The sequence below is a fragment of the Ailuropoda melanoleuca genome, chromosome 15 (assembly GCF_002007445.2).
Source record: "Ailuropoda melanoleuca isolate Jingjing chromosome 15, ASM200744v2, whole genome shotgun sequence".
NCBI classification, from domain to species: domain Eukaryota; kingdom Metazoa; phylum Chordata; class Mammalia; order Carnivora; family Ursidae; genus Ailuropoda; species Ailuropoda melanoleuca.
The window spans coordinates 16,104,181-16,121,756 of NC_048232.1; the positions used below are offsets into that span (position 1 = coordinate 16,104,181).

General features: G+C 38.2%; 1 protein-coding gene across 2 annotated transcripts in view; it reads left to right on the top strand.

The window, feature by feature from the left end:
• MRC1 (mannose receptor C-type 1) overlaps positions 1-17,576 on the top strand; it is a 92,684-nt gene that overhangs the window by 19,345 nt on the left and 55,763 nt on the right. For both annotated transcript variants that reach the window (XR_002142553.2, XM_002918637.4), the window contains exons 4-7: positions 195-359; positions 8,663-8,776; positions 11,771-11,917; positions 15,474-15,659. Coding sequence is in view for 1 of the 2 variants with exons in the window: in XM_002918637.4 (XP_002918683.1) it covers positions 195-359; positions 8,663-8,776; positions 11,771-11,917; positions 15,474-15,659 (612 nt within the window). In the remaining variant the exon portion in view is untranslated. The remainder of the gene's footprint in view (positions 1-194; positions 360-8,662; positions 8,777-11,770; positions 11,918-15,473; positions 15,660-17,576) is intronic.

Here is a 17,576-nt window from a genome sequence, read left to right on the forward strand (position 1 = left end):
ATCTTTTGAAAACTCCCCCTGTTCATCAGAGGAGTGAAGAAAATCTCACAGGCACTTCAAAAACAAGTAAAAGAAAAGAAAGGAAAACAAATATGCTTCCGACAAAAATGCTACTAGAATCGTTTAAGAAATATTTTTCCCTGAAAGTCTTTTCTATGCCTAATGCAGCCAATCGCGTTTGCCTTCTTTTACAGTTGAGGGCAGTGAAAGCTTATGGAATAAAGACCCGCTGACTGGCATTTCCTACCAGATAAACTCCAAATCTGCGTTAACTTGGCACCAGGCACGGAGAAGCTGCCAACAACAGAGTGCCGAACTCTTGAGTGTCACGGAGATACACGAGCAAACGTACCTAACAGGTAATGAGGGCAAAAGCAAAGAGGTTGCAAGTAAGATCCCGATGATTTTATTTCCATCTAGTTTACCTTAGAAGCAGACAGCCCATGCGATTATTGACATCAGGATAGAGTCAGTCCTGAACAGATGTCACAAAGTTGGGGGGGTGGGACACAAATGTGCCCCTGGAATGGCAAATAGGTTTTTGTCTCAGGATTTCTTCCATCAGTTGTGACAGTCTCGAGAACCTGTGTTAAGAAGGATCCTGAGAATGGATCTGGGCTCAGAATAGAAGAGGTCAAAATCGAAAGGTGATGTTCTTGGACACGGCAAGGGGACTGTGCTGGTCAGGAATTCCAGGTCTAACCTGAAGCCAGAGGTCTTGCATCAGCATCATGGGAGTCAAAAGGAGAATGGAAGTAAACGCTCTTGCTGCAAAAGCAGGGATGAGTCAAGAGCAGCTCGGAAATTCTGCGTCCTTTCGGCTTCCTGTCTCTCAAACTCCCAGCCTATACAGGACTTCAGGCCCTATTGGTATTCTTTCCACGATGTGTTTGTTTTTTTAAGCATTTGTTCTCATAGGACTGTGAAGATGGAAAGCACGAATGTTTGCTTGTGATGAAAGTATTTGTTGTAGCTTCTGAAATCCACACTTGGGGAACAGAGAGATTAGGAGCAGAAACGAGCGGGGAGAAAAAGCATCCTCAGTCCCCTGTTCCAGAATCCCCTCCCTCCAGTTCACCCTGACACTGCTACCAGATTAATAGATCTCTGATCCTATGACTTACCATGTTCAAAAACCCTTAGTAGCTTATTTCCTATCAAATCATTAACAAAATGCCTTTGCCTGGCCTTCTGAGCCTGACTGCTATTTCCCTTCATGCATTTTGCAGTCTGGACAGAAGAGTTTGGGGTTTCTCATCTTTATCTAACACTCTAACATCTAACACTTTCTCACTGCTACATCTTTTCCCATGCCATTTCTTGTACCTGGAATTCCCAAAATTTCATACAGCTGAAATGCAGTCTTAGCCATTTCTATCTGCATTTCTCTTAATTGTTTACTGCTTTTATAATAGCTACACACATGTGTCCCACTTCCCCTACAAGACTAGAAGTACATTTGTTATTTTTTATTCATTCATTCATTCATTCATTCATTCATTCATTCATTACGGTGGCTAGTGTCTGTGTGTGAGGTATTATGCTAGGTCCTAGGGACACAATGGTGACCAAAGCTAGCCATGTCCTGTCTACCAGGAGCTTAAAGTCCAGTGGGGAAAACAGACATAAACAAGAAAAAAAAAAAACCCAGGTAAATACAAATTTTAGTAAGTGCCATGAAGAAAGCAAACTGAAGGCTGTGTGGAGAATGGATTATAGGGGCAAATGGCTGAAAATCAGGAATGTCTTATGAGTATTAATGCTCCCCAACCCCCAAAGAGATTCACATGGAACCTTCCAAAGAAGAGAGTCTCCAAGAATGTTTGCTGCCTGACAAATGAAGGTGGGGCACAGTAAAAAGAATTATTTATAAATTCAGCCTCATGTGTGGACAGGTGGTCGGTTTACAGCAAGAAGACAGTAAGTGCTGTGGCCCTTCAATGTCAAGTTGCTTATTAATCACCAAGGAACTTGGTTAAAATGCAGATGCGTGGGCCCAAACCCCAGAGATGCTAGATCAGTAGAGGTGCCATGGGGCCCAGGAAGCTGCATATTGTCAAACTTCTAGGTGATTCTCGAGCAAGTGGTTGAGGGAACACCATGTTAGCGCCTGCTGTGTCCGCAATGCCTACCCATTCCAACCGACCAGCCCCCAGGCAACAGCGTGCAGGAGTAAAGAGAGTCAGCTCTGGAGCCTGACTGCCTGGGTCTCGGCTCTTTGACGCCGTGAAGCTTCTGGGCCTCAGTGATTTTCTCTGTTAAAGGGGAGAGTGTGTGAACCAACACGAGGGATAGAGCGTGTCCCCACCTTGGCCTCTTTTTCTCTTTTTGGAGGATACTCTTCATTAACTGGACCATGTTTCTCCTGTAGGTTATTACTATTTTTAATTGAATTTGCAGATGTTTATTGCATTCTCTTTTTGGAGGAAAGAGGTAACAAACATTTATTTAGCAAAATCTTGCAAAATGCATTTTTCTATTCTGCCTCCCTTCCTGAGGACTAAGCATGAACTGCTCCAGGGTAATGAAAGCTTTCCTGCAACAGTTAGGTGCCAGGTTTAACATTTATTAATTGTCTCCTTTCAGTACAGGCAGCCGTTGACCATTTTCTTTCCATTATTATTACCGAGACTGACAGGAGAAAAATAATCTGGCCTCACTGTGTATTCGTAAACTCAGAGAAGGAATTATGCCTCAAGTCTGCTCGATTATTCTGTTTTGTGTTGGTCTGGGGGGCCTTCCTAGTATTGGGGCACAGTATCGGAGTGATTAATATTTATAACCATGTCTAAAAATAATGACAGAAAGCACGGAAAGAGACAAAACCAAATTCATGTAGATGATCAAGGAAGAGAAGATGACTTAAGACAACCGAGGTGTTTTCTGTGCATGCTGGCATGGGTGAGAGAAAACCCTACCAGAGTTGAGTGGTTTCTAAGTCAGTCAGAGAAAGACGCATACCATAGGATTTCACTCATATGTGGACTCTAAGAAACAAAACAAATGAGCAAAGAGCAAAGCAAAAAGAGAGAGAGAAAGAGACAAACAAAGAAACAGACTCAACTACAGAGAACGCACTGCTGGTTACCAGACGGGAGGAAGTTGGGGGGTTGGGTAAGTTGGTGATGGGGGTTAAGGAGAGCACTTGTGGTGATGAGCAGAGGGTGATGTATGGAATTAAAATAAAACCTTAAAAAAAAGTTTAAATGGTTTCAGTTGGCTTTTTAAAAAAAAATTTTTAAGGGACTCTGAGTTGTATTATCTTGGCTCTTCCAAGTTTTACTTGTTTTCTGGCTTTCTGGAAGCCAAGGGACAGAACAGAGGTTACTTTTTACCTGCCTTCAACAGCTACCTAGAGGACAGGGTGATGTGGGTGGGACAGCGGCTCCAGCTTGGGCCTTGGGAAATGCTTTCCTAACCAGCCAGTGCCATGAGTATGACAGTGTCCCTCCGAGCGCAAACAAATGCTAAGAGATTCCCAGGCCAAGTTCACCTCAGATACTTATTTGAATCTTATCCAAGTCTCCGGAATTTTAGCCAGCACATTTTAACTGAGATCTGGATAAGAATGATTTCACTAATGAGATTTGTAGTATTTCCTGCTTTTCTTTAAGTCAAAAATATCATGCATTAGGGGGGAAAAATCCTAAAGGGGAACTCATAAAGTGAAACAGAACTTGGTTTTTTTGGAGGGAAGATAGTCAAGACTTTCAGGATTTAGTGGGATGTAGTGGGGAGGATTCTAGAAAATAATGATGTGAGTGTAGGATTGTGATCTACTCCCTTTGGGGAAATATGCCACTAAAATAAAAAAAATATATCCATAAATAGTTATACTTTTAAAATCAGATTTATTTTCTGTGAGGATTGTGAGCAGTGTAAATATCATTTTTTTAAATGTGTAAACCGTTTTTATGACTCAGATACATTTAGCTGTCATTTATTGATCATTTGCTTTGTGCCAGACACTGTGTTTTCTTTCTAAAGCTCACACCAACCTCCTGAATGAATACTATTGTGCCAACTTTATAGATGAAATAACAGGGAGAAGCTAGAAACTTGCCTACTGCCTCCTGTTCAGAAAATAGTTGGATTGGAACTGAGTACTGTCTTTACATTTCATTCTGCCTGGGTCCCACTCACGAAATGAAGAGAATTTCTAATTAAGAGAACCCTTAATTTAGGTGTCAGCAGCTCCTTGTTCTGGTGAACTTAGTCTAAACTGCCAGTCTGATTCCCCCTTGTCTGCAGGGCTTAGCGTCTGCCCGGCGGCAACTTCTCACATCATCCATGATCGATGCATCATTCTCATTTCTGTTTCTACCCCCAAAGTGCTGGGAAGCTATTTAATCCTCAATTCCTGAATCAGAGTTATAACTACATATGTGCAGGATTAGGATTTACAGAACTGAAAGAAGATGTAGGAAGTGAAAGTTGGCTTGCCTACTTGATTGTTTTTGGTGCTGGCTGGAAAATGAATTGGACCACAATGCAGAAGAGATGAAAGCTAAGGGTAACATGGATACATCTTCTATTATAACCAGGTTCAAAGGGAGGTGCATAATCATTTCAGACCATACATCCTGGAAAATCAAGAACTAAACAGTTCAGCATGTGGAATTGATACTTTGTGTAGTAATGCTAAAAAAACCCCTTGGTTTCTCTATGACATTACAAAACCACATTGGAGAAAGAAATTCGTGGATGATGCTCATTTACTTTAAGTGATGATATATTTAACACAAAATTTGAATTTTGTTTCTAATCACAATTGTTTAAACTTTATTTTAATTTTTTAAATTATATTATGTTAGTCACCATACAGTACATCCCTGGTTTCTGATGTAAAGTTCAATGATTCATTAGTTGCGTATAACACCCAGCGCACCATGCAATATGTGCCCTCCTTACTACCCATCACCAGCCTATCCCATTCCCCCACCCCCCTCCCCTCTGAGGCCCTCAGTTTGTTTCTCAGAGTCCATAGTCTCTCATGCTTCATTCCCCCTTCTGATTACCCCCCTTTCTTTATCCCTTTCTTCCCCTACCGATCTTCCTAGTTCTTATGTTCCATAGATGAGAGAAACCATATGATAATTGTCTTTCTCTGCTTGACTTATTTCACTTAGCATTATCTCCTCCAGTGCCGTCCATGTTGCAGCAAATCACACTTTTTGACAACCTTGATTCAACATAGAGTAATAACAACAACAACAACAACAACAACAACAATAATAGCTTACATTTATTGGGCATGTATTATGTGTTAGGCCCTTGTTTAAGAAGTATTTATTAATTTAATTCTTCAAAACAATCCGGAAGTACTTAGAGCAGATGTGGGATGTCAGAGGATAGATAATTCCTTTAAGAAGCTATCATCTTTGCTTGGCTATGCCAAACAGTAATTTAAGCAATCTCGGGCAAAATCTACTTTAATTCTTCCTATAATCAGTAAATTACTTATAGTTTTGAAAACTTATAAATGCTTGTTTTCTTAACTAATTTTTTTTAAATACATGAGTATTTGATTTGGGGGAATAGCTATATTTAGCATTTGTGAAATGCTGCTTTCAGCATCATTTTCCCTAGTATACTCCTCTGTAAGTATAGAGATTATCATTCAGGTGACTACAACTTTAAATAATTTATGAAAAAAATCATTTAGTGTTCAGTGGTATTTAACAGAGTAATTACTAACATAAAATGCAGTGTATGACACTGATCCCAGAATGACGTTTCTTTCTTTCTTTCTTTTTTTTTTTTTTAAGATTTTATTTATTTATTTGACAGAGAGAGAGAGAGCACAAGTAGGGGGAGTAGCAGGCAGAGGGAGAGGGAGAAGCAGGCTCCCCACTGAGCAGGGAGCCCCAATGCAGAGCTCCATCCCAGGACTCTGGGGTCATGACCTGAGCCGAAGGCAGACGTTTAACCAACTGAGCCACCCAGGCGTCCCCAGAATGATATTTCTAAGGCACAGACTAGTAGACAAGTGTATCCTCTTGACACGCTATAAATTACCTATTACATAAATGAGATAGGACAGAACTTTTTAGTTGATTTCTTTAATTCATCCTAAAGTGACCAAAGTAATATTATAGTACTCATATGGTTTTAATAACTATATGTAAAGAATGATAAACTAAAAGGTAACCATTGATAAGATAAATAATTATAAAATTAATTTCATATGAATGAATTTTTATCACATTATTATTATTTTTTCAGATGAATGCAGTCATACTTGGTGATGCTTACCCCAGAGATTTAGGACTAAAGAAATATAAAGACTTACCCTTTTGATAATCTCATCTCCTTGGTAGAGATTACAATAAACATTTCTATTTTTTGGTAAGATTCCAACTTTGGAAAACCAAAAGCTGAGTCTTCACAGGTGTTAGGAGTGAGTTCTGGCATGGGCTATTGTTTGGAGAGCAATGACATGTATGAGAAATAGCTGTCTAGTTCATTGTTGTTTATTTAAAGGTGCCCTAACATTTAAAGTTATCTAGAAAAGATTTTATAGTAGTAACTCACAGGCAAAATTAATTTAAACAGGGGTTGAATCCAGTGGAGAAATGACATTGAACCCTGGGTTCCAATCCTGATCTGCTTATTCTCTGCCTCTCCCCATGTTTCTTAATCTCTCTGTCTTTAGTTTCTTCCTCTGCAAAATGGAGAGTTTGGGGACTAGATACCTGCCAAGGTACATAAAGTCCCTGTCTGTAAGAGCTGTGCTAACTCAAACATTTTTTCTAGAACATTGGATAAAAATGAGTGAATCTGAATTAATTTTCACTGATTTCTACATGCTCGTATTTAATTTCATCCCATTATTATTTTATTACTTTATTTAAAGAAATCATACAGCAGGTTTTACTTTTCAGTAAATAGTTCCGGTATTGAATTCAGTTCAGTTTATTAAACCTCAACCTACCTAGTCAATATCAACCTAATCAATATCTTCAAGTGGATCTTTAGACCGCCCTTTGCAAGTGCCTCTCTGCCGGATGCTGAGTAAACTGAATGCAACATTCAGGTCACATGATCTCTAAGACCGTCATCTGCACTTTTATGGAAGTGGGTGCAATAAATGTGAGATCTGATGATTTGGCTCTGAGTCACTGTGACCTCCATTCATTTGAATTGGTAACATGAATGTCTGCTTACATGAGCTAATGAAAATTGGGGAAAATATTAGTGACTTTGACATAGCTCAGTTGGCATGAGAACTATCGAGTCTGGGTTTTGGTGTCACAAACCCCTATCATAGTTTGTGGGGATTAAATGAACACATACAGTGCTCTGAATAGAATAAGTGGTAATTCTCGTTATTGACAAGAATACCAACTTAAGTTTGGTATTTTATTAAAGACAAGGGATAGTTTTGTTTTTTATGACCTCTTTTTTTTTATAATTATGTTCAATTACCTAGCATATAGTAAGTACCTCATTAGTTTTTGTTGTAGTGTTCAACAATTCATTATTTGTGTATAACACCCAGTGCCCATCACCACACGTGCCCTCCTTAATGCCTGTCACCCGGTTATCCCATCCTCCCACCCCCTCCCTTCTGTAACCCTCAGTTTGGTTCCCAGAGCCCAGAGTCTCTCATGGTTTGTCTCCCTCTCCGATTTCTTCCCATTCAGTTTTCCCTCCCTTCCCCTGTGGTCCTCTTTTTAATCAACTGAAAACCATGTAGAGAGAACGGAGAATCTGTGGTTTTTTTTAAAGTATAGGTAGGTAACAAATGAGAGTGTTTGACGCCAGAGGACTGAGGTCATGTGACTTGTTTTTTATTATACATCAGCCCCACCTAATCCCTTCCACTGCACAGAGTTTGAAACGTTGTAATTATGATTTATGAAGTGCCTAAACAAAGTGTTGTTTGTATTAGCCAAAAAAATTTGCTTAGACTTTAAGCAAAATATTAATGAAAAGAAAAAATGATTTTTAAAAATGTCATGAAATAAAATTCTCAGAATAAGTTCTGGAATGTAAGGTTAGGTAATAATTTATGAGAATGATAGATGGAAATGTTTATTTAACGTTTTTATGATGGAAAACTTTGTATTTCATTCATGATACATCTTATTTGTACTCTAGGTACAGCTGGGTGGCTCAGTCGGTTAAGCGTCTGACTCGATTTCGGCTTAGGTCATGATCTCAGGGTTGTGAGATCAGGTTCTGTGCTCAGCATGGAGTATTCTTGTCCCTCTCCCTCTCCTCCTTCTCACTCATGCTCTCTCTCTTTCTCAAATAAATAAATAAAATCTTAAAAAAAATCTTTTTTGTACTCTACAATGAAGTAAAAATGTTATTATTTGATGAGAGAGTCTTATCCAAATTAAAAGCACACTCATACCACCCAATAGGAGTATTCAAGACGTTGGGGTTGAAGCCTGGTCGTATCTGGGTTAAAAGCTTAGCAAGACTCTTACTAGATCTTATTGAGAATCTTACTTAGGCTCTCACCTCTGTTTCTTTATCTGCCAGTGGAGGTGGTAGTGTACTCACCTCCAGAGAATCCAAGGAGAAATGTTAGGCATGGTTTTTTTAGTACTTTCCTCAAATACATTTTGATCTGAGCATTTAATTCTGAATTTGATTCCATTGTCTTTCCCAAACATCAGTCTTGTTGTTTGTTTTTGCTTCTGTTCCATAGGATTAACCAGTTCCTTGACCTCAGGACTCTGGATTGGACTTAACAGCCTCAGTTTCAACAGTGGATGGCAGTGGAGTGGTGGCAGTCCATTCCGATATTTGAACTGGTTACCAGGTAGGGTCCAGCTTGTCTGTGGATAATTCATCTAGATTTAATTTATCTGGATACCATGGAGATCGTCATCATCTCACATGGAGAGCTCGAAGAAAAGAGTTGGGAGACTACCAAATGTAGTCCATTTCTCACGTTGCTTTGAAATCTGCCAACTGGATTTGCATATACTAAAACCATATGGTTATACCTACTTCGTGGGCTAGGGATTCATCTGGCAGGATTATCACACAAATCAATACAGAACTCCGTTAATGTATTCTCTGAGTATCTTTGATTTGCTAGCTATTATATTCAAAATCAAATTATCGAATTTTACAATGTGCTTATATATAAAATGTATACTTATGAGATATATACACTATAAAATGCTATATAGTATAGTCAAAGATTTTATATGTATTTATTTATATTTACACACACACACATACTATGAACTTAAATGAATATGAATTATTTGGGGCTGGACAATTTCTCATTATCTTGAGCCCTGCGATATTTGTGATATTTCTGTCATTGTTATAATGATCTTAGCATCATTTTCTCCTGTTGTTAATCTAATGTAGTTGGATTAAAATAATATTTCAGACACAGATGATAATCCATGCTAGCATAATAATTCATTAGTACTTTTGTTGGCAATTTGTGGTTTAATTGTAAAAAAATACAATTGGTTGATGATTAAGCCTTCAACAGCTTTCTAATTTTTTGGATGACAGAAAATGTTCTGAACTAATTATGTCTACATTTTTATAACATATAGGTAACAGAACATAAAGGAGACTAAATAATAAATGTGTTTTACATATACAGCAGTCATTCAGAGAAAACAAAAGGACCAATGATGACAAAAAACTTTTACCTTATTCACAAATGCCAACGTTTAGTAGCTGCTTGAGGCGTTCTACTGAGTGTGATTCAGAACTCCTCACCCCCACTTCCAACCCCACCCTGTACTAATGTTGGTTTATTAGCAAAGAGTACAATAATTAATGACTACTAATGTCTGCACGGTGTGGAAAAGGATGGGTCACATTTTCATTTACTAGTTCTGCTGTGAGAAAATACGGATGTAGTGTTTTTTCATATGCTCCGACTTCTTTCTTAAAAGCCACTGAATGGCTTTGCACTTGGCTTAGGAAATTAAACTCTCTTCTATGTTCCTGATTTATGGTATTTAAAGAAAATGAAAACTTTGAAAAGAAAGGAAGGAAGGAAGAAGAGAAAAAGAAAGAAAGGGAAAGAATGTTCAGAGTAGACGCTAAAACACAAAAGGGAAATTTTAGGGGATATATTTTGGTTTAAATTGACATGCTTTTACTATGAAATTCCACTTCCAATGCATTCCTTCAGTGCATAGTTACAGGGCTGTCAACTAGAGTCAGCTCTGCTTTCCTCTATAATATGGGAGCTAAACATTACTTCAAGGGACTATAAGATGTCCTTCTCATGGGTGAGGATTTAATTTGTCTGCTTACTCACTCAGTCAAATTAAATTGGAGAATGCCAGTTGGGCTCATTCAGATCATTAGATAATAATGATCATTTTTTAAAGGAACTAGAGTTTATTCTTTGCCGCTTAATTATTGCACGTTTGACAAGTCACTTTATTTATTCTGCAATTTTGGAGTAATTATTGTAATGTGAACCTCTTGCATTCCAAGAGTTCAGTGAGAAAATTGGTGGGTTAACTTCAGTGAAAGTGAGGTGTGAAATTGGAATATTGATGAGAAAGGAAAAGAAAGGTTACTCCTGAGAAGTAAGAGGTGTAAAGTTAAATCACCTTCTGAAATAATATGAGAGTTTCTTCAAACTAAAATCAGAAAACTTGTGGAATATTAGAAGCTGTTATTGCATGAAATATTTGATTAAGTATTCAATTGAGTACTTACCAAGTAAAGCATCTATTAAAATACATTCACATTTGAGGTCAGGATAATTTACACAAATGCTGTAGAATTGTGAATTCAAATATGTAACTACTGTAGCCATTTAAAGACAACTAACTGATATATTAAAGTCCTTACCACTGACAATGTTTTTCTTTGTGTATTCTTCCACAACTTTCAAAAAATGTTGACAAAAGCTTGATGGAGCAGGTGACGTGATTACCATCTAGCAGGAAGGCAAAGTGAGCTCCAGGTTATATACATGTCAGAGGTCACAGAACAGAGTTGTTAACAAAATGTGGCTCACCACCCTGTCTTCAGGGGAGAGATCGAGCTAGTTTTCAGAACACTGGTTTTAAAATCCTGTGTTAGCTAACAAAAAAGCATGAGAGATGCAGGTATCACTGCATGTATCCATTGCATTTTGTATTCCCAGAGTTGACTTTATCTGTTTTTTTTTTTTAAATCAATTTTCAGTAAGATATGAGATGAAGGGTTAGCGGTTAAAAATCTTCAGTACACTGGGTCGAAAGTCTTGAGGAAGAGTCTGAGTTTGGGGTGTACTTTATCAGCGTTTCCCGTGTCATGCTGCTTCTCAAGCTCCCCTTCCCTTGTCTTTCTCCTCTTTCCTGTCTTCCTTTTCCATTTCCTCTCTCTAGTTGGAGAAAGTTTCCTTGTGTTCAGAAATTCTCTAGTTTGCTCCTCACAGTTAGCCTTACTTAGCTTTTTGATAGGTATTTACAGTGTTTAATATGGCTGTTCTGGAACATCATGTGTTGTGCATTTTGTTATACATAACAAAACCCAGTGTGAAGACTGTTCAAGATGATACGGTCTAGCTTTATTATTGATATTGTGAAAAAAGTTATTTCAAAGAAGTAAACTTGTATAATCAACATTTTAGACATTGGAATGATCTAAGGACAAGAAAAGAAATAGATACTCAACGTAACTTTTGCTCTGCAGTCAGTAAAGATTTATTCGTAAATGTGAAGCCAGAGACAGAATGAGATCCGTTAAATCCCAAGGATGAAGCCCTGAGGTTGTGGGGGCTATCTGCTTGTAATACCTACAATAATCCCACTTTGATTTTTCTTTTTCCCCAAAGGAAGTCCGTCAACAGAACCTGGAAAAAGCTGTGTGTCACTAAATCCTGGGAAAAATGCTAAATGGGAAAATCTGGAATGTGTTCAGAGACTAGGCTATATTTGTAAAAAGGGCAACACAACTTTGAATTCCTTTGTGATTCCCTCTGGTAAGTGACCTATTTGATGTGAAGTGTAGAAGATATTATAATTGAAAGACGAAAATTATAGCCTCGCATAACTGTGTGAAATGACAGGTTTTGTTGATAATTTATGGAGGAAGCTTATTCCTATGGAATTTCTTTTTGTTGGTTACTAGTAATGGTCACTCACATTTCCTGAGTGTGCTGTGGTGTTCAGGCATGTACAAAGCCTTTGAAAGCACGTAAATAAGAATTCAATCCCCATAGCAGCCCTATGAGTAAGGCATTATTATTCACACACTCTTGATGAGGAAGAGAATATTCAGAGGATATATAAAACTTGCACACGTGACAAAACTGGAATCCAAGCTAGGGAATAAATATCTGCAGAGGATGTTTTATTATATTCTTGCTATTTAAGGATGCATCTGCGCTCTAGGGCCGTAAGTTTAGCGTTGTCAATGGAAGTCTACACAGAAATGGATAAAACATCCAAAAAGTACTAACTGAATTTTATATATAGGTTAGACTCTGGGGAAAGAATTCAGTTGTGCTCTCTCTTATAATTTTATAAAAGAATTAAGTTACTAACATAAGAATGCACCCTTTTTTCAAATTGACAAAAAGCAAACAACCTTCATTTTTTTCACTATCAGCTGTTTTTGGAGATACTCAATACTCTAAAGGGAATATGTATGTATGTGTGTGTTCTGCTTGAGAAATCTGACAGTGTGGCATTCTTGACTTTTCTCCTTGACTTTTGAAGTCAATAAAATTGACTTTAAAATATAATTGACATGGCTGGAAAATTAAAAGGTACAAAATGATAGAAAAAATAGTATTTTCCTTCTACCTCTTACCTTCTAATACCCAGTTGTACTCCCTGATAAGTAACTGTTTCTAGGTGTTTATCCTTATCTGGTTATTCTATAAATACATAAACAGATACGTTTATGATCATTTCTGTCTGTTTTCTACCAATGGCAGCATGCAATGCGTATGTTCTTCACTTTTTCCAGATAAAAAATTTTGGACATCTTTCTATGGTACATAAATAGCCTCTTGGTTTATTTTTATGGCTGCACGATAGCCATTACAGTGAGAGGCCATGTATACTTTTTGACCAGCCGCCTGTTAATGGACCTTCAATTTACTTCTGATTTTTCAGTATTACAAACAATCCTACCGTGAATAACTTTATACACATGTCATTTCATGCACATGATTATTCCTAGGAGTGGAGTTGCCAGAACAAGGAGTAGGTGTATTTGCAATTTTAATAGAGACAGATACGGTCAGGATCTCCAGTGGGTACAGATGAGTGTCCTGGTTCTTGGGTTCGATGATATTTACAGAGGCACCATTATGACTGCAAGCATGTGTCCAGGAGACTTCCATCATTTTGTACTTCATCTCCTCTATTCCTCCCATAGGGGAGTAGTATAATTCTTTCTCCGTGGAAAAGCTCATACAATTCTCCTTCAGAAGATTTGGAATTGCCACTTAGGGGAAGAGGAGAATGGTTGTTTTGTTGCTTCCCTGGTATAGGAAGCAGAATTGGAACTTGGCTTTGTTACTTAACCCCCCGTTTTGGGTTCCTCATCTGTAAAGGGAAATATTAATACCTGTTTTTCCTGTGAAAATTTGTTCAAACTGTCAAGCATTCCATAAGTTAGTCTAATTTCTCTACTATGCCTCACATTGTTTCACTTCCTAACCTTCATTTGACATGGGGTTTTGAATTTCTCTGTATTTCCTGGATGAATCATTCTGTCTTATCTATAAACTCAGATAATCTAGAACTTGGAAAAGCCTAGGAGAGTTAAAATTATGCAGCACACATGATTGGTGACCCCCTGGGGCAAGAGTTCTACCTTGTACCCTGCAATGCTACCTTGTTCGTCGTAATTCCTGGGTCTCTAGAACCACACTGTCCAGTTCAGTAGCCATGTAACCACAAGTGGCCACTGAGAGCAGGAAGTGGTGCTAGTTTGACGTGAGATGTGCTCTAAGTGTGTAAAATGCATGCGGCATTTCCAAGACTTCCCATGCACAAAAGGAAAATATCTCATGATTTCTTTTTTATTGATTACATGTTGAAATGATAATATTTGGGATATACTGGGTTAAATAAAGCAAATTATTTAAATTAAATTTACCTGTTTCTTTTTACCTTTGTCATGGCTACTAGCAAATTAAAAACTCTGTATGCAACTCTCATTCGTGGCTTACACCGTATCTCTGTTAGACAGTGTCGCTCTTGAGGAACAAGTGACCTTTTCTGGCTGCCCCATGGAACTCCTTTTCACTGGCGGACTTCGCGTTTTAAGATAGTTTTAAAGGTCACCTGTTCGGTTTTTGAAGGCCTCAGCATTTGCTGACATTATTTTCAGCTTCCTAGGTAGCAAAATCAAAACATCCCACCAGAGGGCTCTAGAGCTAAACCAACTTGTCGAATATCTAAGTCGTATTGAGGGGCTAGAATTTTTTAAGTATGTGCATTTTTTTCTGTGATAGTAATACAGTGTTTGGTCATCATGGGTGACTGTTTACTTACATGACTACCGTAAACCGAATCCTGGACTCAAAGATGTGGGCAGACAGTCCTGGTGTGTAAGGAGAAAGGGCTTTAACGGATTCATTAAACGAGTAACAGGCATTTACTGTATTGACCATTTGCTAAGGCAGCACGTTTGAGAACAGTCACTACCCAACAAAGGTGTAAATTAACATTCATTTGGTAATACAATCCGTCTTTAAGCAAGGTACACTGCTAAATTGCAGTTTGAAAGAGTATCTGTAAATGGCAATGATAAGCTGCAGCATATCAAATATATTTTCTCGACCAACATTCATTACACCTGCCACGTGCGGGGCCGCGTGCCAGTCCTAGGGCATCCAAGGATAAATAACGTGAGTTTCTGCCTTCCAACATCTTTCCCTTCCCTTTCCCCAGCTCGTGACTATTACAGTTCATTTTTGCAATACGAAATCAAGATTTATGAAATTTGACCATAACCCTTAGTAGCAATAATTAGGATGTTGGCCACTATTACTCATTGACTTACATAATAATTGTGTATTTATAATTTAAAGTAACATTATCTTAAATGTTTTCTAGTTCAGAAGAATGGAGTGAGGATGGATAACTTCCAATTAGTATTGTTATCAATATTATTGAAATGTTTTTTAATATATGCATATTTTGGTTTATGCGATGTGACTTGCCCAAGATAACACAACTTGTGGCAAATTCAGGTTTTGCCTGAAAGACGTCTGACTAAATCCCTGTGGTCACCGCAGTATCATACGCCGTCTTGCGGGAGCAAACCGGAGGTAGTGGGTCAATCCAGAGCCACAGGTGGCCAGCTCACGCTCCTGTGGTTTCTGTGGTTCCTTGGTGGCCCTTCTGTCCCCACCCAGTTTATCTTTTGTGACTATGTAAGCCAAAAAGGAAAAATAAATATTACCTTGAAATGCTTATAACTATGAATTGTTTTGTATACCGAATGATAGAAAATTGTTATCATTTTTTTTAAAAAACTTCCCTGTTAAATGTTTTCCAAACTCTTTTTTTCTCTAGAAAGTGATGTACCTACTAACTGTCCAAGTCAGTGGTGGCCGTACGCAGGTCACTGCTACAAGATTCACAGAGAGGAGAAGAAAATCCAAAGAGATGCCTTGACTGCATGTCGGAAGGAAGGTGGTGATCTAGCCAGTATCCACAGCATTGAGGAATTTGACTTTATCATCTCCCAACTGGGATATGGTGAGAAACCTTACAGCAGTCATATGCTTACCTCCCTCACTCTCCACCCATTTAATCATAAATGTTAAATTTAATTTAATAATTTAAAATTAATAATGAGATTATTTAATACATACAGTAAATATTAATCATGCATAAAAAGTTAAAATTGTTTAGCAATTTAAAGAGTTTCTTAAAGATTTTATTTATTTATTTTAGAGAGAGATGGAGAGAGAGCACGAGTGGGGGAGGGGCAGAGGGAGAGAGAGAATCCCAAACAGATTCTGCGCTGAGCATGGAGCCCAACTCAGGGCTTGATCCCAGGACCGTGGGATCATGACCTGAGCTGAAATCAAGAGTCAAACACTGAACCGACTGACCCAGCCAGACACCCTGAAATGTAAAGAATTTTTTTCAAAGAGATAATTTGATTTTTCTTTTAATACGTAGTCAATTGACATTTTAAAAAATATTACTTTTCTCAATATAATCTGCATTCAGAGCAGTCTACCTGAAGTTTGTCAGTAATATTTCATTTCTTGGAAGCACTGGCGTGTATGTATTTTCCTTTTTAAATGCCATATTTTCTCTCACCAGAAACATCTCTAAACGAACCATCTCATACTCTGGATTTTATTTTCTTTATTAACTTAGCTAGCACTGCTCTGGTGTTGAGCAGTGAAAGAAACAGGATATTTTTATTGGGGTGGTTAGGTGTTGGCCTCAAACCTTTAAAGAAAGGTATGCCTCAATTTTAGGTATGTAATTTAAAGATTATATAGAAAAGGTACCAAACAAAATATTGTAAAGTTTTCAAAAATTGGTTTTATCAAACAACAACAACAACAAAAAAAAACAAAACCAGGGAAAATGACCTAGGAACCCTTCTCCCGAAGAGGAGGCAGGTGAGGAGGAATGGAATGCTACCTGGCACTCAGGGGTACCTGCTGGTTAAGTGAAGATCATTTTTTGCTCCCCCCCCCCCCCCCCCCCCCCGCCGAGCCTGCTGACTAGCTACAGCTGTTCATTTCCACCCAGCAAAACAAGAGGAAATGGATGGTGGTGGACTGCTTCCTGACACTTATTGCCTGAAAACTGATAGAAGTCAGGGGGAGGGGAGAAGAAAAAGTTGATAAATAGACAGGAATTAGTAGTGTAGGCACAGAAAGCGATTGCAAAGACCCCAAAACACCAGTACTTCTAGCACCTGTGCCAAATGGAATTCTTTCTACTCTGTGTACTTCACTCCATTTAACAGGCCCTGATAATAGCCTGCGGCAGCCTGTAAACAATTTCTTGATACTTTCTATCTGTCCATTCTGGAGGGTTCAGACTAGACGATGATAATGTAAGCAGGACTGGTATGTCTGAATAATATCATGGCATACAAGTCATGATACTTATAGCAGGTAATAAAGTTTGCAGAGGAATCACTGGAAAACAGATGAGTTAAGATGCCATAGACCCAAAGTGCAAATTTTTCTCGACTTTATGTAACATGATATAGTATAAGAGAAGCTTGTATGTTTATTGCTATAGCTACCTAGGGAAGTTGGCTGATGAAGTTTGCTTTTATTTATTTATTTTTTATTGAAATATAATTGACACACATTTTATTAGTTCCAGGTGTATAACATAATGATTTCACAATTGCAAAATCTTCACCACGATAAACCTAGTTACCAATATTGACTATGGTCACCACGCTGTGCATTACAGCTCCATGACTTTTTAATTTTATAACTGGAAGTTTTTACCTCTTTTTTTAAACAAGATTTCATATATTTATTTGAGAGGGAGAGAGAGAACAAGTGGCGGGAGGGAAAGGGGCAAGCGGACTCCCTGCTGAGTGGGGAGCCCGACTCAGGGCTCGGTCCCGGGACCCTGAGATTGTGACCTGACACTTAACTGACTGAGCCACTCAGGTGCTCCTGAAGT